The following is a 23,917-nucleotide window of genomic DNA, read 5'->3' as shown; positions in this document are numbered from 1 at the left end:
CTATCTGCTCAGCATATGACCTCACAGAACAATAACTGTGCAATAAGTTTGCAAAATTTGGCATCAATATAAGAGTATCACTATTTATTTTCATTATAATATAGCATTCTTATTTATCTTAAGCTTTTGGTGTTTCTTGATTTTTTTATAATTTTTAAAACAATGAATAGTTATTGCATATTGCCAGACAGGCAAATCTGAAACAAATTTTCCTACTACTTCTTTTTCAAAATTCTCTATCAATTTAATTAAATATCCTGAATGTGCAAGATGATCAGTTTATTTTGAAGACTTCTATTTATAACTATTTAATTTGATAAACCAAGATTTTCTCTATACTGTGGCACTAAAATAAATGACAAAAAAAATCAGATGCTGAGTTCAATCTAAGGAGGAAAATGACCTTTATAATTACTAATTTCTCATTTTCATACCGACCATAACTTGTTTGTTCTTATTATCTTTAAAAATGCTAAAGTTAAAACTTAGGGCAGTGCTGGAGTTGCTCAGTGGTAGAATTCTTGCCCGCCATGCAGGAGACCCGGGTTCGATTCCCAGAGCCTGCATGTGCCAAAAATAGAAAGAAAAAAAAAATTTAAACAAAGTTAAACATCAAAATGGCAAACATAGAAAATTAAGATAACATGTATCAAAGTGGTTTGCAAACTTTAAAGCATTTTTTAAATGTCAGGTAGTAATGATACAAAGTCAAAAGGAACCTAACCCTTTGAATGGCATGGTAAACTTATTGAATATTATCATTTTAGTGATCAACGAAAGACTTAAAAACAGAAAATTAAATACAAAATTTGTATGCAAGATAACTGTAATTTGCTGTTTAAAAAAGAGAACACATTTTTGTCAGATATGACACAAAATCAAACGTTCCTTTCCCAAGCATACTGTAATACATAATCAATCATTACATTTTGTCTAGATGCTGATACAAAATGGAGTTATATTTCTACAATCAAATATATAAATGGAAAAATGGTATATTCACTAAGTTTAGAAAAAAGTCTATGCAGTGTTACCCCAATTGTCAGGACACATAATTTTCTATTGCATATTTTATCATTTCTTGACACGGTAAAAGATTACTAAGTCTGTGTATTCTCACTTATTTCCACTAAAGGATAGACATTTCCATTCATTAAAACCAGTCCTGAGCATTGGATCAAATTCTCTGAGATATATATACATATACCATATCTGTATCTTTGTTAGCTCTTAGTCATTAAAAGACGGTGGAAAATCTATGAGCAAATAAAACATAAGAGAAGATTTCTAAATCTACACTGAAAGCTGATATTTTCAGATTTAAGAAAGCTAAAATGATACATATATCACAGATGACATAACACATCCCAGAGTGGTCTAGGCAGAATCTATAATCGAATACATTAATATTTCAGTATCAAAAACAATGGAAAATTAACAGGGGTTATTAAAGACCATAAATAATTCAATGTTGCTATCATGCTTATTTTTTAAAAAAACTTCAATTTTCAGAACTTTCTGGATTTTGGACTGCCAGTTTAGGGACATCATCTTACCTAATTTTCATAAGAATGTTATTCAAAGTAGAAAACTCCTACTTTGAACTAGGCATTGGGCCAGGCATTACGAGTAAACAGATGGGGGAAAAAATCAAAATCTACCATCAAAAAACCCAACTCTATAAGGAGTTCACGGTTAAGAACCAGCAAAAATACATTAACATGTACAAATACAAACTATCTCCTTCAGCCAATGACCTAGCCATTGAAAATAGAGCCCTAAACACTGTGAGAAGTTAAACAGGGTAATTAATCACTTTATTCATAACATCCGTCCCTCAGTTCCTCTGTGGACACACTTCTCTAAGAAACTGGTTCCAGTTTCCCGTAGATAAGAAGCAAAACTGTCCTACCTCACACTGAAAAAAAATCAACTTAAATTGGAAGCAACAAAACTGTAAGAAAGAATTCAAGGTAAAGGAATAAAGAATGCTTTTCTCACTATCCCCTTTTCCAATATACTTCTTCTGATCTGTGGATTAGGAAACAGCACTCTGACAGCAGTGTCAAATGACAATCTGACACTGGTTCAATTTAATACATATTACTGAGCAGCCCCTATGTACTATTCAAAGTGCTAGAAATACAAATATAAATAAGACAGAGCCCTACTTCTCAGAGACGTAACACTCCAGAGGAAGTCATGGTAGAAGGTGGGGATGGACAGTTAATTAGTGTAACATATTCAGTAAGAGAGTTTTGAGAATAAAATCAGTATAGCCAAAGAACTATAAGACTCGGGAAACATTTCATGAGGAAGGTGGCACCAAGTACAGTTCTAAAGAATAAGAAATTTGTCAAGCAATGGAGAAGAGATGGTTAAAACACACACACAAGCAAAAACATTAACAATGAATGCAAAGAAAAAGAAAGGAGAATTTCCAGGGTAAGTGGCAAACATGTCCAAAATACCTATATTTATCTAAATAGACTTAGATTCTGAATCTAAGCATATACAAAATGTTAAAGTGACCAGAAAATGTGAAACTTCAGTTTTTTTACTAGAAAATTTACTTGTTTGCATATCTATTATTATGTAAACCAGAAGATCTTAGCAAAAATAAACACTGTAAACCATGTTATTACTTCATAATGCAGCACATCCCCCCAAGTGATATACCAAAAGATTTGCATCTGTATTTCAGAAAACAGGATGTCAGAAAAATATACTAAGAATTCTAAATCCAGGTCATCCCTAATAAAATAGACAATAGTATATAAATCAACAAGCTATATCAGTATAGCATGTTTGTGATAAGAGATGAGTTTTTCCAAGAGAAATACAAGGATTTTATTAGAAAAACTAATACAAGAAACAGAAAACATATATTTATATTGAGGAAAGTTTCAGTAAACAAAACCAAGGTATAAATTCAAAAATAATTTTTGAAATGTAAAACCTTAATTTCATTGTTTTTGCAGTACTTTTCCTTTTAATAAACATCAACTTAGTAGAGCTCTTTCCAAAATATCATAATGAATTCAATTCCTATAAGTACCACAGGTAGAAATCATCCCTAGTAAGAACAATCACCTGTATTATCAATCTGAATGACTACAATCATACCACTAGGTAGGCCCCTTGATGTGCAATTATTAATATTGTATATAATTCTATTCAAATATTACAGTGCAACTCAGATTGACTCTGCCTCTAAAACTTCCCTACCTAGTATTTCGGTTTCTTTGTGTTACAAAATCCACTAGAGTTTCAGGTAACAAATAAAATCATAAATATTCAGTAGTATCTTTCTTCTAAGGAAGACTGTATCAATGTTTGCATAAGTTGTCTTCAAATGCCTATTCAGGCAGGCACATGTGATAAAATTTGCTTTTAAATATATGATCATAACTAAGTTTTCTACAGTTAAATATTTTTTAAGACATTAAAAAATACTATTATCATTTAACACTGCTTTTCAAAGAACAAAAAAATTATAAACTAAGTTTCTACTAATCTATTAATATCTATTCATTATTTCATATATACAACGGAAACGTTTTAAAATTTTTCTGTATTATCAGAAAATCTTAAGCAAATTTGTCACTAAAAAGGGCAAAACTAACTTCCCACAGCATCTGAAAAATGTTACAATTGTTTTTCAAAATACAATTACTTGGAATGTCAATGTCTACTGAAGAGAGAAAAAACAAAACAAATGGATCAGAAGCATTTCTAATGAAATGTCACCATAAATCTTAAGTATTGATTTACTTTTGAACAAAGAGAATTTCCAGGTTATAACTACTAAAGCATCTCTGAAAAATGAAAAGAGTAAATCAAACATCTAAAGTTATAAAGTATTAAAACAAGTTTCTCATTCTTTTAGGTAAGCATGTCATTCTGAGTCTTATTTTAGCTTCAAGATTAGGTACTCAAACAGAGAGGGATACAGTTACTCACACTTATACATTAGGCCTTCATTTTTCCGTCATATTAATTTAATTTGCAACGGAAGTGTTATAGAAATTGAAAATTAAAAAAAAGTTTCATTCTTTGGTTAGTTAAATATACAGGCAACTCTCATTCCCTAACAGTATCAGATTAGGCCACAGAAATCTCTACTATATACTTACTGAACAAAATCTGCCAACAAATGGTTTTTTAATTAACTTACTTATGTTGATGCAGGATTATTTAGGATGCAAAAAATGTAAAATACAGTTTCTCACTTCCTGTCAAAATAGCAAAGCAGTCACAGAAATCACTAAAATGAAAGACTCTCAGGAAAAAAATGTGGGGAGACCACCTTTTTAAAATTAACTGAGCATATCACAAAGTCAAGTAAAAAATGGATGGAGTGTAAGGAATTTTGTCTTTTTAAAGCATTTTACTTTCCTTTTCCTTTAGCATTTAATATTACAAAAGAACTGCAAACTTCAGAGGAATTCAACCTACAAAGTTTACTAATGATTAAGAAACATTGCAAATGAAAGAGATGTGAATGTAGATTTTGAAACGTTAACTACTTCAGTGCGGTGATTCTCAATCAGTCCTTTATATATCTGGGAAAAGCCACTTTCCAAAATTGCAAAAGAAGTGTTGTAGAATATACCAAGTATTCCCAAACAACGCAACAAAAAATTGATATGTAAGTAGATAACTTTCAAATTTCTATCTCGCCCGCCCACCTCATACTTTATTATTCCCGCTTATGTTGCGTCAAAGGCAAATTATGAGTTGCACTTGTGATTAGAGCGCTAGAAATTGCTAATATTAAACATTACAGGAAATACGTTCAACTCTGAAATCCAAATTCAAGTCTGGCCTCCCTCATGAACAGCTTTTGTAAGCTCAGTACTTCCTACCATTAGCCAAAAATCTTAAGGCTTGATATCAGGGTATCGAATTATTAGGAATCGTTCAGATGATTACGAATGGAGTAGGATCAACTGACCAAGATATGAAAATGAAACAGAATGTGTTTGCACCGCGTCTTCTGGATGTTAAAAAGTGAAGCTGCATCCTAGGATTCGAAATTGATGTTTAGGTTCCTTCCGAGAGTGGTACCCGTATGTAACACTGTTATGGTAAGAACACCGTACCCACAGTTCTGAAATAAATACAAATTCTAAAATCTAGAAAACGCTTTCGTTAAAGAAAAATTATAATTCGCATTCGCTATGGACCATAGTTAGCAAGAATTAGAGGCTATCTCCTAGACGGACCACAGAGATCAAGTAAGAACTACGAGGGCCTCTGCTAGCCCACTCATTTCTTCCGTGAAACTTTTAAGTTAGAGCCAAAGCAGCAAGAGGTAAAGAGGCTCCGGCGGAAGTGAAAACCTAAGGCTAGCAACTTCACAGACAGAAGCGTCTCGGGTTCCTCCGCCGCCCAAGGACCAATCGGACTCAGTTCCTACACCACCACCGAAGATTCACCCTCCGGGTGCGGTGGGAGAAGCAGCATCACAGTTGCACTCCCCCTCCACCAACTATAGCCTTCGGTATCCCAAGGTCTGGAGACGCCTGAGGCCCGTTAGCCAATCCAGTGCCCCCCACCTTACACCAAACACACACACATATAGAAACACACACAAGTTGCGGGTGATATGCATGTAGCGAGATAATGTGAGGATCCGGAGACCGCAGCAGCTACTAGGAAGGTGGTAGCGCTGTTTAAAATGGGCCCGGGGTCCTCAGCCGCCGTCTGTTCTTCCCCAGGAAGCAGCGCGGCGGCGGCGGGAGCCTGGGGAAGCCAAATCTAGGGGAAGCCCCGCCATCCGCGGGCGGGACCCAGCCTTCAGCTCCCAAGCTGCCGCTGCAGCGGCCCAAGCAGAGCGACGCTTTACGTCCCATCCACCCCCCCACCATACACACCCCCTCCCTCCCTCCACCACCGCCACCCCCCCTCCCCGCCCGCTCCGCTCTCCCTCTCGATTGGAGCCGAGACAAAAGCAAAGGGAAGCTGCAGGCCGGGACGCTGCCCGCGGACCCCGGGCGCGACCGGACCGGCCCCGAGGCATTCCCCCGCCTTGCGAGGGCCCCGAATCCGCCGTCCCCGCCGCGTGCCCCGCTGCCAGACTTCCGAAAATTTGCCAAAAACTCACCGCATGAATTTTCTTGTCCCGCGGATCCAAGATGGCGACGTATCCACCGCAGAGGCTGCTGGGAGCAAGACCTTTACCCTCTGACCCCCGCCGTGACCCCCGTGCTCCGGCTTCCCTCAAAGCGGCGGCGGCGGCGGCTGGAGGTGGGAGCTACGTTTGCCGAATGGATCGGGTTTAGGCGGTGGGCAGACAGCTTCCCGTAGGCATGAGAGGGTTTGAGAAAAGGCTCTTCATTTCTCCACCGCTCTCTCTGTGGCCTCCGCTGTTTCTGTCCCCACACACTGGGTAGCTTGTCACTCGTCCGCGGCGGTTACGACGAGCGGGAGCCACTGCGGCCACTACTGTCCCCCTAGGGCCTGGTTGCTTCGGACTGGGCCGTGGTCCTTGGTTCGAGGAATGGTGAGGTGGCGTCAGTCAGCCCTCTCTGGGGATGCGGAGCGTGTTTGTGTTTGGGTAGGATTCCTCGTTCTCCCACGTCCACCTTGAGTGGTGCCCTTCCTGTCTCCCGTCACCTGAAGCAAACCTGATCGCTGTCCACATGTCCTTCCTCAGCCCCCGCAGCCTCCGGTGCTTTTGCACGCACTTCCAGGCACCGGCAGCACGTCACCGTCACCTCCTGAGAAGTGAGTTCCACTTTGCCGAAACCATTGCTATTTTCTACTCACTGCCCTTCCTTTATTTTTATTTTTATTTTTTTCTAAATCTAGGGGGAGGAGTTTGGGCGGGAGCAGTTTTTTGTTTGTTTGCTTGTTTTAAAGCACTGTTTTGTGAGTTTGCGCTAGCTGAGCTTGGTATTTACTGCTTCTCTAGCCCCCACTTCCCATGTAAACTTGAGTGATTGGCCGGGCCATCAGCAAGGCATTTGAAATTATAGTGGCTTTGGTGAGAACTGCAGGGGATTAGTCTGCTTTCCAGAAAAATAATCGTAGCTCAAAGTGAGCTTTCTTTGCAATAGTAAATCTTCTCTCTTTATTCCTTTATAATCCAATTTAAAATTTGTCATTGAACAGTAAAGGATTCTCTGTCAGTAAAAAATAACAAGAAAAATAAGCTTACTATAAAATAAAGGTAATTGTCATGCTTTGAAGTGCAAGGTATTTTGATTTTTCAGTAGATACTGTATGAATTTATTTAACCTCCAAATGATGCTGTTGTAGCCAGAGAGTGTTTTGCCCAGTTAGTCTTTCCTTTCATTAAATATTCTGCTTCGTTGTGCTTTTTGCTTCAGGAATATTCAGAGAGGAGCAACACACATTTCTTTATGTTCTTACTTTCCTCCCGTTTTCCCCAGCAGTTCCTTCCGGCCTCTTCTGGTTTCTCTTCCTCTGATGTTGGCCTCTACCACGGTAAGCTGACTGGATATGCCTCCATATCAAGTATGTATATGTATATGATAGTACTCAGCATTACTGAGCCTTCTAATCTCGCTATTAACAATTTGAAAGTATAACTATTAGTAATTTGGAATCATAAGATAGATGATGAAAATTGGGCGCATGCTTCTAACCATATAGTAAACACCGAGTATTGTTTGCTATGTTAAGCTATTAATTTGTTTTACATATAGAACTCTGTTAAGGCCAAATGGTGTACCTTGTTCTCACTGTTCCTATATTTACTTAGAAGAGCACAAGTCTTAAATAGTATAAACGTTAGTAAAATTGGAGAAATCATTTCCAAACAGGACAGGTCTGATTTGAGGATTTTGTTACCTTGGGTTGTTTACTGGAAGAGGTAAATGGAACAGCAAACATTTTCATGAATTTAAGTATCTAGGTTAGGACTGTTAGGAGAAAATACACTGATACTATTGCTTACTTAATACTGTTTATTTAGGATGACTTCACTTTTAGCCTTGGTGAAGAAGAGTTTTTTAATTGTCCTATTGCTTGTGTCCGATTGATTACAAATTTGTAAAATGTCTTTAATGCATACCTTAGAGGGTGATTCTAAGTATTAAATGTGTCAACATTTGTTAAGGGCTTAGTATATTTATGGTTTGCTAGTAAGCAGTCAGTAAATGGTACATATAAAAAATTGTCCTTCTGCGTTAACAAGTTTATTGCTAATATTTAACAAATTTGCCCTTCTGTTCTCTTTAATAGATTTTTCTTGTACTTGAAAAATAGTCTGTACTTATAGATATGTATTTTGTATATTTTCAAAATACATGTAAGGTAGATTCCTCTACATTTTATAGGAAAACTACTGATGTAGGCTGAGGGAAAAAAATACCTTATCTACTGTGCTGGTTTGAAAGGGTGTATGTATATCCCATTTCATAAAGGTAGAATAATCCCTATTCAATACTGTATGTTTGAAACTAATCAGATTATCTCCTTAGAGATGTAGTTTAATCAAGAGTGGTTGTTAAGCTGAATTAGATGATGACATGTTTCCACCCATTTGGGTGGGTCTTGAGAAGTTTCTGGAGTCCTATAAAAGAGAAAACATTTTGGAGAATGAAGAGGATTTGGAGAGAGCAGAAGATGCTGCAGCACTACGAAGTAGAGAATCCATGAGCCAACGACCTTTGGAGATGGAGAAGGAAAACGCCTCCTGGGGAGCTTCATGAACCTGGAAGCCAGGAGAGAAAGCTAGCAGATGACACCATGTTTGCCATGTGCCCTTCCAGCTGAGAGAGAAACCCTGACTGTGTTCGCCATGTGCCTTCTCGCTTGAGAGAGAAACCCTGAACTTCATCAGCCTTCTTGAGTCAAGGTATCTTGTCCTGGATACCTTAGATTGGACATTTCTATAGATTTGTTTTAATTGGGACATCTCTTTGGCCTTAGAATTATAAACTTGCAGCTTATTAAATTCCCCTTCTTAAAAGCCATTCTGTTTCTTTCATATTGCATCCCAGCAGCTAGCAAACTAGAACATGTACCTTATATAACTATTGTAGAAAAGAGTCTTCCATATTTTAAAAGGGGTGGACCAATACTGAAAATTTCACTATAACAAGGGATAGAAAGAACAGATATCTCAATTTAATATGTCTAAAACAGAACATTTGGGTGGGCCACAGTGGCTCAGCAGGTAGAGTTCTCACCTGCCATGCCGGAAAACCAGTTCGTTTCCTGGTGCCTGCTCATGCAAAAAAAAACGGGAACATTTGACTTCCTCTTGTTTATTCCCTAAACCTTTTTCTCACCTGGTCTTTCCCATTTCCATAAAACACTCTAGTGTAAAACTAGGAATCTTCTGTGATTCCTCTTGTCCCTCACATTCAAACTCTGACCTCATCAGCCAGTATCAGCTCTTAATTACAAATATATTCTGAATTTAGCTACTTTTCTTCACCTCCAATCCCATCATCCTGTCTGAGCCACTGTCATTTCTTGCTGGACCACTGCAATATCCACACTATCTCTTTGCTTCCACTTTGCCCCTAATTCCTTCAAATCATTCTCTACATAGCCAGAGTAATCAGTTTCATTAGGTTATGTCACTCTTTTCATTAGAACCCTTCAGTGGCTTTCCTGTGCACATAGAATAAAATCCAAATTCTTTACCATGGCCCTCAAGTCTGCATGATATGGCTTCTACCTACCACTCCAACTTCATCTTGTTCTCCTGCCTTTCCATTGCCTCCTTTTTATTTCTGTCTGGTACTAAGCACTTTCCAATCTGTAGCAGAGACTTTTAGTTCCCTGAAATTGCTCCATTTGTTTCATGGTAATGGATATAGTCCAGAATGAAGACTGTATTTCCATCTTTCCTTGTAGCCATGAGATGGTTCTGGCCAATGGAATATAAGCAGAAGTGTCATGTAGCACCCTTTCAAAACCATCCTTAAAAATATATCCGGTGCACACCTTTAGCCCTTGTTTTCTTTTCCTCTTCGTATATTTTGCACCCTGAAATGAAGATGTGATTGCCTGTAATTCTAGTTTCCATGTATGGCCATATGCAAATTCATCCATCCTAGGGATGGTAGTACCTTAAACTGGTAGACCTGGAACCTTGAGGACTTTGTGCATCAGAGCACTATACTAGCTCTGCACACCTTACATCCAGATTTTGATGTGAAAAAAATAAACTTCTATTAAAGCCAGGTTTTTAGTTTCCTGGCTGCTAAAGCAAAAAACGTGCAATGGGTTTGCTTAAACAATGGATATTTATTGCTTGTATTTTTAAGAATAAAAGTCTTGATTTTGAAGTCATCAAGGCAGTGCTTTCTCCCAGAAGACTGGGCATTCTGGGGCTGGCTGCTGGCAATCCTTAGTCCTTAGCTTTTCTGTCACTAGGCACTGCACCTGGCGTTTTCTCCTGGTTTCTTCTCTGTTTGGCCACTCCCTGTGACTTTCTCTCTGTGATCTTCCCTATAAGGCCCTCAGTAACAGGATTAAGACCCATCCTGATTCAGTTGAACCACCCCTTAACTCATCAAAAGGTACTTTTTACAAGGGTTCACACCTACAAGAATAGGTTAAGTTTAAGAATATAGTTTTCTGGAGTACATAACACCAAGCCACCATAGCCAGGTTTTTGGGTCTCTTGTCTTCAGTGGAACCTAATCTTAACCACTGTTTCAGGGCTTTTGCTTGTGCAATTTTTTTTTCTACCTGCCATTTGCTTCTCTGTTTTTATATGGCTAACTCTGATCCTTTTGATCTTAAATCATCTTTGAGAGGACTTCCTTGGCCACTACCTACTTCAGTTCTCTCTCCATTTATTCTCTATCACATGATCTTCTATTTTCTTAATAGCAATTATAATTTATAATTCTCTTATTAATACATTGTTTATTATATGTCACCCTTCATCCTGCTTAAAATATAAGTCCATGAGAGCAGGGACTACATCTGTTTTATTGACTACTTTATGCCTTCTTATGTAATAGACATTAGATAAGCGTGTTGAATGAATGAATGTAATAGATTCTTTTCCATGATTAGGTAGATTGTTTTTTATAAATGTCTTAAAAAGTTTCCTTCATGACATAATTTGTAAAATCCTAGCTAGGAAACAACTAGAAAAAACAGTTCTAAACCAATGGGGTATCCCTAGCCTCTGGCCCTTGATAATGAAAATTTATGCCTTTTCCTGAGAAATCTGTATAACATTGCTACTAAAAAAAAAATCTTAGTTGATCTAGCATACTAACAAATCAGAAAGAGCACTGCAATATAATTAGTAATTAATGGTCTAATTTATTATGTAATTTGCTGGACCTCTGTTTTTTCATCTAAAATAGATATAAGAATCTTTGAGTGGCGTTCTAGTTTCCTAGCTGCTAAAATGTTATATCAGAAACAGAACGGCATTTAAAAAGGGAAATTTATTAAGTTGCAAGTTTACAATTCTAAAGCCATGAAAATCTCCACATTAAAACAAGGACATGGAAATGTCCAATCTAAGGCATCCAGGGAAAGATACGTTGGTTCAAGTAGGCCAGTAATGTTCAGGGTTTCCTTCTCAACTGGAAAGGCACATGGCAAACATGGTGACTGTCTACTAGCTTTCTCTCCAGGCTTCTTGTCTCCTGAAGCTCCCCCAGGGGCGTTTTCCTTCTTTATCTCCTAAGGGCTCTGGCTGTGTGGGCTCTCCAGGTTCTCCTGGCTTTTTCTAAAATGTTTTCTCTCTTAAAGGATTCCAGTAAACTAATCAAGACCCATCTGGAATGGGTGGAGTCACATCTCCCTCTAATCAAAGGCTAATACCCACAATTGAGTGTGTCACTCCTCCATGAAGATAATCTAATCAGGTTGTCGACCTAAGATGCTGAATAAGGATTAAAAGAAAGACTGCCTTCACAAAATGGTTCAGGATTAAAATATGGCTTTCTAGGGTACATAATCCTTTTGAACCTGCACTAAATGAAAATTTAATGGCAAGCGCTACTTGTAAGTGGCATGGCATGAGTTACATATTAAGTCTTCAGTTTTTATTTTAACAAGTGATTATTTATGGTAATACTGGCAAGGGTTCAGAGAAACAGGGTTCCTTACACTGCTGAGAATATAAATGTACACATTTTTATAGGGCATTTTGACAGTATCAAAAGTCTTGAGAATATGTGTTTGATCCAGCATTCCCTCTCCTAGAAATGTATCATAAATGAATGAGTACATGTGTAACCATTTGATTGCAAGTGTTCATTACTGCATTGTTTATTATGAGATTGCTTCTAGTAAGTACATCCATACAGTGAAACAGTACTCAGCCATTAAAAATGATGTGGGTCAATTTTTATTGGTATGGTGCAACAAGAAAGTTTTAAAATATTTCCAATTTTGTAAAAATGTGTAAGTCTCAAAAGAAGAATTCTAGAAGGATATACTCAAGATGCCAATTCAGCCTTGCAGAAGTAACTTAAAGTTTTTCTATTTCATTATTTGTTCATATTTTTTAATTTTCATAGAGCAAAATGTTTTACAATACTATCTAAAAGTTTATCTTTTATTTATAAAAGACAAGTGGCTAATTTTGCGAAATAGCACCACACCCATTTGCACAAACCTGAAACCTTTCGTCTTTTCTTCCCTACATCCCATATCTAATCCCCACTTTCCCTTCTACATATGTCTGGAATCCAACCTCTCTTCTTTATTCTCACAGCTGTTCTCTTACTCATAACCTCATAATCTCTTATTTGGACTTTTGAAAGAGATTTTTAAACTGGACTTGATAAATTTTACTTCTTTCCAGCCCAAACTACCCCCAGATTTATGTTTCCACAGTGCACATCTTAAGAGACTCCCCTGCATAAAATCTTTAACAATATCTCATCACCTGCGGTATGATAGTCCTAACTCCTTTCAGTAAGTACGAAGTTCACTTTCATACACTTACAACCTGAGATCTACTTGTGGTTATATCCCAATACTCCCTGTTGTTTCATACTTCATACCTTTGCAGTGTTCTTCCCTCTGCCTTGAATGACCTCTTCCCCCCCTGCCCCCCAAAATATGTTAACACGTTTTTCTGCAGTCTTCTGTGGTGACTTTAAAAATAAGTCTACAAATTCTGTGATACTCCTCTCTCCAAGGAGTGAAGTTTAATTCACCTCTCCAGAGCGTGGTTTGGACTTTGTGACATCCTTCTAATGAGTATAATAAGGTGGAAATGACAGTGTGTAACTGTGAGTCTGGGTCATAAAAAGTCACTGGGACTTCTTCCTCATATACACTCTCTCTTGGGTCACTCTTGGAGAAGCCAGCTGCCATGTTATGAGGACACTCGGGCAATCTGTGGAAAAGCCTGCATGGCAGTGAACTTAAATCTCTGGCTAACAGCCAATGAGGAACTGATAACAGCCAACAGCCACGTAAGTAAGTTTGGAAGCAAATCCTTCAGCCCCCTTGAGATAACTCCAGTTCCTGCCGACAACTTAACTGCAACTTCATGAAAGATCCCGAGCCAGAAGCACCCAGCTAAGCCCCTTCTGGATTCTAAGATAATGTATATTTGTCTTAAGCTGCTAAGGTTTGAGGTAATTGATTAAATAACAATAGACAACTATTTCACATCTTTCTTCAGGATTTTTGTGAATCCACCTTTTTCTTCACTTAACCTTCCTATAGAATTGGGTTTTGCTGTACTAGGCAATGAGCTTCTTTGTGCTGAGAATTATGTCTCATTTATCCTTTTTCTCCAATTTCTAATACAATACTGACAGATGGTAAGTCCTCAAAAAATATTTTGCTGGAAGGAAATAAAGGATTCTTTGATTGATTATAAGCAACATAAGGTTTGAGACCATGTGTTTTTATTCATCATTTTATCCTCCTCAGTCTTGGAAAAACAGATATGCAGATGCTCCAAAGGTAACCTGTGCAGTGACTAAGGTTAGACCTAAGTGTGTATTAATCAGCGTGTATTTTTAGCACTTATAGTCTAGGATCATACTAAAAAGAGAAGCCGTAGTAACATATTCAATTAGACAAAATATAATTAAGAAGTAGTAATAGCAGCAGCAGAAGTAGCAAATACTTTAAGATTCATTACTGCCAGGCAGTTTTTTTTTTAAACATTTTATTTTTAGTAATTCGTGAAATGCTTACCATACTTCATAGAGTAGGAATTGCTCAATTCTGTGGTACAGACTATAAATCTTCTGCTAGTTGAGAAAAGTAAGTAAGAGAGGGATGGTGGTCAGGGATAGATTCGCTAAGTGGCTGGTTAAGTTTCATGTTGAGTGATGTAGTTTGGAAAGATGTAGATGAGAAGAAGGGATATTTTCAATAAGGGGAAGCATAAGCAAAGCAAATGGAGGCAGAAATATATAGGGGCCAGTAACTCAGACCAGTCTTTAAAATAAGCAGAGGGGCTAGTAGGATTTATGTGGAATAGGTTAGCAGGATTTCGGAGTGCTTCAAAAGCCAATCAAAGGAGTTGACACAGATGGCTTTTGATAAGTAATCACTAATTAGTCCATTGAGGCTTAGATAGCACCGAAAAGAAAAAAAATCACAAGTAGAATGTGTTGTAGAATATGTTTTATCACATCCGTGTTTATCTAAACCACCACTCATCCTACCAAGATAATTATTTTAAAATATTCATTTATGAATCATCTCAAAAGTAATATCAGGTAAGTTTTTATCTGTTCAGTCAATTTCATATAATGAAAAGTTCTTCCTCACATGAAGAAGAAGCAAAAAAATACTTTTTTACTATGTTTTCTCAACTACAACAACTTTGTTGAATGTTAAAATACATGGTTAAGTTGCAGTCTTACTCAGAACATCCATTGTTCTATCCTGTGTGTGAGAATAAATTGTACAGTATCTTCTACTTAAAAAAAAAAAAAGGCCCCCCAAAAGTTACTAGATTAAATGACTGTATAATAATCAATATAAACTCTTATTAGTAGGCCACAGATAATTAGCTAATTCATTTTTATTGGCAATAAAAATTAACAGAATCTGTTTAAAAGGGAGACATGAATTCAATTCTAAAATGATAGCGAGTGAAAGTAACTAATTATGTTTTATGTACACACAGTAAGTCAATGAAAATTATTTGTGCCTCTTTAATAATGATGACCATTTACTGTTTTTTAAATGAGTTTAAAGTGAAAATATGTCCATGTTCACTATAAATGAAAATGAAATGCATACAAGATTGCAAAATGAATAGATCCCAAGAAAATCTCGGACCTGGAAGAGACAATCTAGAAACCCTGTACTTAAAGCTGATTCCATTCTATTGTCCAAAAATTATTACCCTCAGGAGCTGTCTATGATAAACCTAAAGTTTCACATTGCTTTTTTTTTATTCCTTGAAACTGCTAGTGTTATGTATTTTTTCATGAATGAAATACGGAACCAAGCAGTTTTTTTCTTATAAAATTATTGTATAAACTTTCTTAGTTTTTTCTTATTGCTAATAAAATACAGGCACATAGTTGTAAAATAAACTCCCTAAGAACGGACTGCCTGTAACATGCAGCAAGGTATAAGAAATAAGCTAAAAATAAGCATATATACCTCATCTGGACGAGTATTTGTCATGGGGAGAAAATAAAGATTCAGTCTTAGAAGGTTTAAATTCAGACCATAACATATTGTTTTCTAACCATCCATCCACATTACAGTCCTTGAAAACTGTCAAAAGTCAGGCACAGGAAAATTCCATTTGTTCAGTACACATTAGAAACAGCTGCTTTTGAAGTCAAAAGTAAGTAACTTGGGGGTGCACGGGTGGTTCAGTGGTAGAATGCTCACCTTCCATGTGGGAGACCTGGGTTTGATTCTCGGACTATGCACCCCCCAAAAAAGTAAGTAACTTGGTTAATAATTGAAGAGCATTGTGTTTCAGAAAGGAACCCCCTATGGATTATCTAGTCAAGCTTGAATAGTTACTTCTCAAAAGTGCACTAGAAATTTTCTGGGAGAACATAAATGATACCAGTTGAACTTAGACAACACAGTTTTGATCATTAAAAAGTCTGCAGTTGTGGGCCACGGCTCAGCAGGCAGAGTTCTCACCTGTCATGTTGGAGACCTGGGTTTGATTCCCAGTGCCTACACATGCAAAGAAAAGAAAAGTCTGCAGTTAAGAGTGACAAATATTTCACTAATTAGTATATATATGAGGATACCTTCAGTTATTGAGGTTTAAGGAAGAAAGTTAGCAGAGGTTAAATACCCTAGTGTTCAACTCTGAACACCATTCAAAATATAAATTCAAATCATTCAAAATATAAAGGGCGTCTACATTTAAAGCCTTTAGCATGGCTTCCCAATTTCTAATCATCTCAGTAAGACTAATAAACACTTAATAGATCACAGGCTTAGCTTGTATACATATCTTTAGAACTTGCCTGGAATCGTGAGCATAAGATTTAAAGCAAGCAAACAAAAAAACTAGAATATACTGTATTTTACCAAGCATTCACCATTTTAAGAAGAGAGTCATGATGGTAAATTACCAACCATCCTTTGGGGAGGTGGAGCATGTTCCGTTGTACACATTCTTTTTTAAGATTACTTTGTTTCTGAATCTTCCATACAAATCCTGGTTGCTGTTTACTTGTAACAGCTTGAGAAGCTTTATAATCTCTTCTTCAGCCTTTTATGAAATCCAGTCATTTTGACTATAATGACAATATATCAAAAACATACTGAAAATATTTTTATACTCAACTGTCACCAGTACATTTCAAGTAATATTCAATGCTTAAAATACCATAATGTCAATGAAAATATGACATTATTTTCATATATGGATGGATCATATATAAGGGACCATATGGATGGTCCCTTAGGATTGGTGTACACTAATTTCTCTAGTAATTGTGTTTCCAAAGCTTTTCATTATTTTCATGGCACTCTTCCTGAACTGTTTGTAAAATTCAGCTGCCTTTTTGAATTGTATTTCGGATGGGAACATAAAAGTATGTTTTAATGTAACCAGCTGAGAATAATAGAATAAATATTTCCTCACCTAATATGATTTGTTCTCAGTATCCATTTGTTATTCGTTTTTCAAAACCAGCTGTGTTAGTTAGATTCAGTTGTCAACTTGGCCAGGTGAGCATACCTAGCTCTGTTGCTGCAGACACAAGCCAATGGTACGTGAACCTCATCTGTTGCTGATTACATCTGCAGTCGGCTAGGAGGCGTGTCTGCTGCAATGAGTGACGTTTGACTTAATTGGCGGGTGCTTAAATGAGAGATCGCAATGTAGCACAGTGTAAGCAGCTCAGCAGCTCAGCATTCCTCATCTCAGCACTAGAAGCTCAGCCCAGGCCTTTGGAAATGCAGAAAGAAGTCACCCCGGGGAAAGTTGTTGGAACCCAGGGGCGTGGAGAGAAGACCAGCAGAGACCATCTTGTGCCTTCCACGTAAGAAAGAACCTCAGTGGAAAGTTAGCTGCCTTTCCTCTGAAGAACCAACAAAATAAATCCCCTTTTATTAAAAGCCAATCCGTCTCTGGTGTGTTGCGTTCCAGCAGCTAGCAAACTAGAACAACAGCTAATGTGAATTTAATTTCAATTATTTGCTAATCATTGTGTTTTTTTGCCATTTGCTGTCAAAATTATGTGATGTAGATATCATAGTATAATTTCCCTCAGTTCCCACATGTGTGGAGCAAATATTTCTCCAATTTAAACATGCAAGCCTTATTTTGCCCTTTGTACGGGGCAGTGGTACCAGCTCAAGTGAGTTTTTCGGACACGCCGTGTGATAGACGCTCTTTTATTTCTATCTTATGAGAGAGGGCACGCACAGGAACAAGCAGCCAGCAGGTGCAGCGTATGGGGGCTCACAGGCTCCTTTTATCTTAGTCCCTAACGCAGAGGAGTCCTTCCCCCCCACCCCGTTCATTATTGGCTGGCTTGGAAATTAGCAAAGTAATAGTGACTTTTCTATACCTTATCATCATTATTCATTTAGTTTTTAACCAATCACAGATTAGGGTAGTTTGAATCATTAATTTGCATATCTGACTGCCCTTATATAGAGGGGATCAATTGAATATGCTTTATGCCCTAAACACTTATCATATTCTAGTAAGCTTAATCCTTCATATACTAATGTGATTTGGGGGGAATGTGGGCCAGGTTAGGAGGTCGAGGCTTACAGGAGCTTCCATGCTTCCTTATTTGAATGGGAAGAGTCCACCATCCCTTACACCTTCAAGTATCCTTGTCCTTAAATTGAATTTCTCCCTGTTTATTATTTATCATCTTCGGAATTGGTCATGACAATATTAAAGCCACTTAATGTTCTTAACCTAACATTAAAAATGCTGTTCCTTTCCAGAGCTTTCCTGGGTCACTATCATCTATAAAAATAGGTAGCCTAGAAGGAGCAGCCAAATAAATGAAGTAACCGGCGAGAAGAATGTGTTGAAGATTCTTGGAAACTTGAAAGTGGGTGCAATGAACCAATTAGCATAATAAAAAAGCCTCTAAAGATAGTAATTGAGGGGAAAATAGGATATCAATATTGGCCTGATAATAATTATAGCTACCATTTGATTGAGGATCTACGGAATTACAAGCATCATATAATTACATGATTTCACTCAATCTACCTAGCATCCCTATGAGTTAGGTGGTATCCATTTTACAGATGAGGAAATGGAAGCTTAAAAAGATTGCTTTAGATTACAGATTATAAAGAGGTAGTATTGGAATCTAGATTTTCTATTACAGAGGCTGTTGTCTTTTTCATTTACTTTTCCAAATCATATGTAATAGTTTTAATATATTCATTTTTCAGGGTAGAGGATCTATGTATTTCATAAGATTCTCAAAGGAGTCCCTAATGCAAAAAGAAAAAAGAACCACTAAAACTCCTTAATGTGAGTTCACTGCATTTATTATGGGGAAGAAAGTAACTGAGATAGTTCAGCTGTAGAATATGTTCAATAGACTTTTTAAATGTGTTTTAAAAAAATTTTAAGTTTTAAATTGAATAAATGAGTATGGAGAGTCTGGTAGATGATTAAAATTCAAATTCAACTAATATTCTTTGAGTTCCTATTATGCACCAGCTATACAGATGATACAGCATTCTTGTCAATCTTGAATAATAGGACCACCTTTTAAAAATTGTGGCTACCCCCCCAAAAAAAATTGTAGATACCCAATGTAACACATTAGTTTTATTATAAATTATCCTAATATGTGCAAATAAACTAGTTATAAACTTATGTTTATATCATTTTCCAACTATTAAACTAGCAAAAAAAACTAGAAAATTACAAAACTAAATATTTTTTATGCCAAATCAGAGATATACAAGAATATATCAGTGGATCACCAGGGATTTTAGAAGCAGTGATTAAGAACTTGGGATCTTGGAATAGCTCAGACCTGGAATTTCATCCAAGTACAACACATGGAAGCTGAATGCCCTTAAGCAAGTGCTTAACTTTTCCAAGCTGTTTTGTTATCTGAAAATTGTATATAGAACTATTACTGTGCCTTTCAGTGTTGCTGTAAAAAATTTGTGAAAGTACATGTGTAAAATGCCTAACATAGTATATGGAATGAACCCAACACTCAAATGGTAGTTGCTACTATGATATTTTTATGTGAAATGCTTCATGTAATCAAAGATTTTAAATAAAGAGAGAAGCATAATAATTACTAATGGGATGTCTGAAAGGGAAAATGCAAGAAGATGATAGAATATATAGCTGGCCATTTAAAAAAAATACCACCGAACAAAAAATGAATAAAAAAAATAAAAACAACAGAAAAAATACACCACAAACATAAATGCACTAGCTGGCTGAATAAAATATTTTCTGTTGAGAAATAAAAATAGGTAAGGTAAGAAGGTACAACATTCTTAAATAATTATATTTCATAGTATCAACTAGTGAACATGTTTTATTTTACTATTCATAAGAATAATGTTCTTTAACTGTTATTTTTAAAATGTGAAATAGACATGTTAAGCTAATCTTTTTGAGTTTGTGTGATGGCATCCCTTCCACAGTTATTAACAGGGTTTTAAAAGGCCCACTTTTTAAAGGTACTGCTTAAAAGAAGATATTAAATGTTTACAATAATTCTCAACAAATTAACATTTTTAACTTGTTGCCCAACAATTTATGAAGTAGTTAGAACCCGTAGTCATAATCAAGGTATTTTTAAAAACACAGCCTAGAATAGAGGTAAACACCATATTTCATAAAACTTACTGTATTTCATCAATTAAAATAAGGTTGGTTCCTGCTTGCTTCCAGATCATAAAGGCTGTTAAATCTGCCATTCTTTTGACTGGTGAAGGTGTACTGGAGGGATACTATTGCAAAATCTCATTTCCTTTTAATGAAGCAGCCAACTATTAGGGAACAACTTTTCATAAGCGTACTCCACACAGCTGAACATAATGCAGATGAATGACAGAACCCAGAGATAGTCAGTAGGTCACTGGTTTGAAAGTCTAGCATAAGAAAGAAACCATAAAGGGTAAGACTTCTAACTAGTAGGGAAAACCTTTCCTGGTATCCTCATTCGGAAAAACATTTTTTTCCTGCTAAAAGCCTGGGAATCTTACAAAAAGCCCTCCTTAACTATGGTTGCAGAGGGAGGAGAAAGCCTTTATTTTGAATGAGCCAGCAGCAGACATATTTGCTATACTTCTTCAAATTGTAGAACATGATGAATCTGTGCAGTTGCTTCTAGAAGCAAAACTGTAAGGGAGGGAACATTCCTCAAACTGTATTCCTCAGTACACAAGTTCCAGGAGATGCTGGTAAGTATTCTGTGAAAAAAGGAGTTAGTGGTGAATGAAATGCAGAGGTAAACCAAGTAAAAGAGCTTGCAATGTTGCAAAGTTTGCCTGACTTAATATGCTAGTATATGAATATTTTATGTGCCTTAGATCTTTTTAATTGAAGTATCCAATTAATAGCTCACAAAACTACAAGCTACTACATTTGATGAAGATGTATACTTGAAAAGGCTGAGATTGAGATTGATAATCTCAGAGATTGAGAATTCTTTACCCTCAACTTTGTTATAAGGAATTTAGGTGGAATGTGAGTTGGATAACTCACGTAAAATGTTTTGAACAGAATTAAACAAATATTTCTCTTAACCACTTAGAGCTAAGTCCTTAAGCAAGGACTTGGTTACACTTAATATCACAGTAGTATAGCTATAGCTGAATATTTTTGTTGATACATTTATAATACAGTATTGAGTGGGAGTTTTCTTATCACCCTGTTAAGTATGAGTATGCCCACTGGTGAAGATAAGATGCATCAGATGCTCCACATTCTAAGTTAGATAACTTTTAATGCCCTATAGTTTTAGTGCGTAGTGTTAAAACCAGTCTTATCATCATTACTACTCCTAACCACCCTTAGTCAAAAAAAGAAAAAAAAAAAAAAAAGATAGATCTGAGATAAAAAGGAAGTCTTTTGGAGAAAGCAGTGTTTGTGGACAGTGACTACTCCCAATATATAGTTGGGGGGGGGGGGGGAGGCATCCCACAAGAGAATCACTTCTAAAGATTGGGATTCCTCAAAGAATGTGAAACATGTTTCTTTTCTCTATTGGATGTTTACTTGGCCTGGGGATTTGCTGATCTCTTGGAGCTATCTAAGTAGGAAAAAAGAGAATCTGAGATGATTGCCTAAGAGTGTCAAGAACAGCAGGGAAGTAGCACCTTGCCTACCATTTAGTGTGGCAAGACTAATGGAATTTCCCATAGGTGATGTGAACACTGAGAAAAGTAAAGGGCTAAAGCTATTTTGTCAATGTGAGGGCTGACCACAGAAGACGGAACCTCTGTGGGAAGAGGAATGAAAGAGTTCAGTAAGTAGGAGCCAGATAATCCCCATCAGGGGCGAAGTAATGGTAAACTCCTGCAGTGTCCCACAATAAATATCTGTATCTCTATTTCGTACTGGAAATCCATCTTTTGGATGCTCACACAAAGGATATCAATATTTAGTAAATGAGGAGTGCATTCTTACCCAGTTAAAGAAATACTTGCTCTTTTCTCTTTCCCTTCTCTCTGACACAAATCAGGGGAACTAGGCCTAGAAGAGGGAAGAGAAGCAGGTGTCAGAGCCAGATTTTCCCCGACCACCTTCAAGTCCCTGGAGCTCTTCCTGCACTAGGGTTGGGTAAAGGTGGGGATAGAAAGTGAGAAGAGTTTTGAATCAAGCTGGAGATGGGTGTTTTAAAGTTGATGAGACTGATCTTTAATTCTGGATTTTGACAGTCCTAATAACTTACAGTGACTGAAAGTCAACTTTATCTTACATGAAGTACAGCATGAATGCATGCAAATTCCTGATGCATTCATGTTGACAAATATTTACTATGCCTCAGGCACTTAATTCATACAGAGGGAATAGAATGGTAAAGAAGGCAGATAAGGTTCCTGTATTCATGGAGGGAGAGTGACAATAAATAAATATTCAACATAATATTATATAGTGATAAGAACTATGAAGTAAAATGAGGCAGGATAAGGGCTAGAGAGTGTCAAGGAGATGGTGTGCTCTTTTAGATAAAGTGGTCAGTGAAGAGTTCTCTGAGGAGGTAACATTTGAACAAGAGATCTGAAGAAAATGAAATTATATCAATGCATGTTGATATATATGTAATTTAGAATTTATTAAACATTTTTTATTGTGGAAAATATATACAAAAAGCAATACATTCCCAAGTACATTTTAAATAAGTAGTTATATAACAGATATTAAAGTTTGATATGGATTACAGGTCCATGAGTTTTCATTTTTTCTTCTAGCTGCTCCAAGACTGGATACCAAAAGAAATATCAATATATTGATTCAGCAGTTTGTTGAATTTTTAAATCCTATCTTCTCTATTACACTCTTCCTTCTCTCTTTTTTCTTTCTTTTTTTAGTGGAAAATAAAATATATATAAAAAAGTAATAAATTTCAAAGTACATTGCGACAATTAGTTGTAGAACAGATTTCAGAGTTTGGTATGGGTTACAATTCCACAATTTTAGTTTTTATTTCTACTGCTGTAAAGTACTAGAGACTAAAACTGATATCAATATACTGATTCAGCACTCACACTCATTTGTTAAACCCAACCTTCTATGTATAACTCAACCATCAACTTTGATCATTCTCCCATTTGTTAGGGGTATTTGGGCTAATGTTATTTTGTTGGAAGGGGCTGTGGATAATATAGGATAGGGAGATGGAAATACCTGATGGTCTGAAGAGGCTGGCCCCTCTGCATTTCAGAACTTACCTGGTCCAGGGACCCATCTGGAGGTTGGAGGTTTCTGGAAAGTTACCCTAGTACATGGAACCTTTGTAGAATCTTATATATTGCCCTAGGTGTTCTTTAGGATTGGCTGGAACGGTTTTGGTTGGGGGGATTGGCAAGTTATGATAGGTTGCAATGTCTAACAAGCTTGCATAAGATCAACCTCCAGAGTAGGCTCTCAACTCTATTTGAACTCTCTCTGCCACTGATACTTTATTTGTTATACTTCTTTCTAGCTCTTTACTCTCATCTTCTCCTGGACACCAGTGATTCTTATATTTGTGTGCTTCGTGTTGTCCATCATTTCCCTGAGATTCAATTCAAAATTTTCCATTTTTTCCACTATTTTTTCTTTTGTGCATTCACATTCAATTGCCCTGTCCTCCAGTTCACTTCTTCTTTCTTTTACTTCTTCAAATCGGCTGTTGTGTGTATATATATATATTTAATATATATATATATTGTTATATTTTTATTTTTATAATATTATACATATATATTGGCATGTGCAGGCTTCTCTAATATATTTTTAATTTGACCTACAGTATCTTTTATTTCTGTAAGATCTGCTAATTTTCTATTTATTTTTTCAAATTCTATTTTTTAATTGACCAAACAGAACAAC

At 36.6% G+C, this 23,917-nt stretch overlaps 1 protein-coding gene and 1 long non-coding RNA gene across 26 annotated transcripts in view; one reads left to right on the top strand and one right to left on the bottom strand.

Annotated features, from left to right (window-relative positions):
* CNOT2 (CCR4-NOT transcription complex subunit 2) overlaps positions 1-6,175 on the bottom strand; it is a 118,375-nt gene extending 112,200 nt beyond the window's left edge. For 3 of the 9 annotated variants that reach the window (XM_077111421.1, XM_077111422.1, XM_077111419.1), the window contains exon 1: positions 6,110-6,149. Coding sequence is in view for 3 of the 9 variants with exons in the window: in XM_077111423.1 (XP_076967538.1) it covers positions 4,958-5,025 (68 nt within the window). In the remaining 6 variants the exon portion in view is untranslated. Of the gene's footprint in view, positions 1-4,957; positions 5,757-6,109 lie in introns of those variants that run through there. The other 6 variants (XM_077111418.1, XM_077111417.1, XM_077111426.1 and 3 more) reach the window with 5 other exon arrangements.
* A 26-nt stretch (positions 6,176-6,201) lies between these two features.
* LOC143642700 (uncharacterized) overlaps positions 6,202-23,917 on the top strand; it is a 143,144-nt gene continuing 125,428 nt past the window's right edge. For 5 of the 17 annotated variants that reach the window (XR_013155798.1, XR_013155803.1, XR_013155800.1 and 2 more), the window contains exons 1-3: positions 6,225-6,562; positions 6,662-6,732; positions 7,401-7,455. This is a non-coding gene — a long non-coding RNA (uncharacterized LOC143642700). Of the gene's footprint in view, positions 6,733-7,400; positions 7,486-23,917 lie in introns of all 17 variants that reach the window. The other 12 variants (XR_013155808.1, XR_013155805.1, XR_013155802.1 and 9 more) reach the window with 10 other exon arrangements.

The sequence above is a fragment of the Tamandua tetradactyla genome, chromosome 7, assembly GCF_023851605.1.
Source record: "Tamandua tetradactyla isolate mTamTet1 chromosome 7, mTamTet1.pri, whole genome shotgun sequence".
NCBI classification, from domain to species: domain Eukaryota; kingdom Metazoa; phylum Chordata; class Mammalia; order Pilosa; family Myrmecophagidae; genus Tamandua; species Tamandua tetradactyla.
This window is presented reverse-complemented; position numbering and strand designations above follow the sequence as displayed.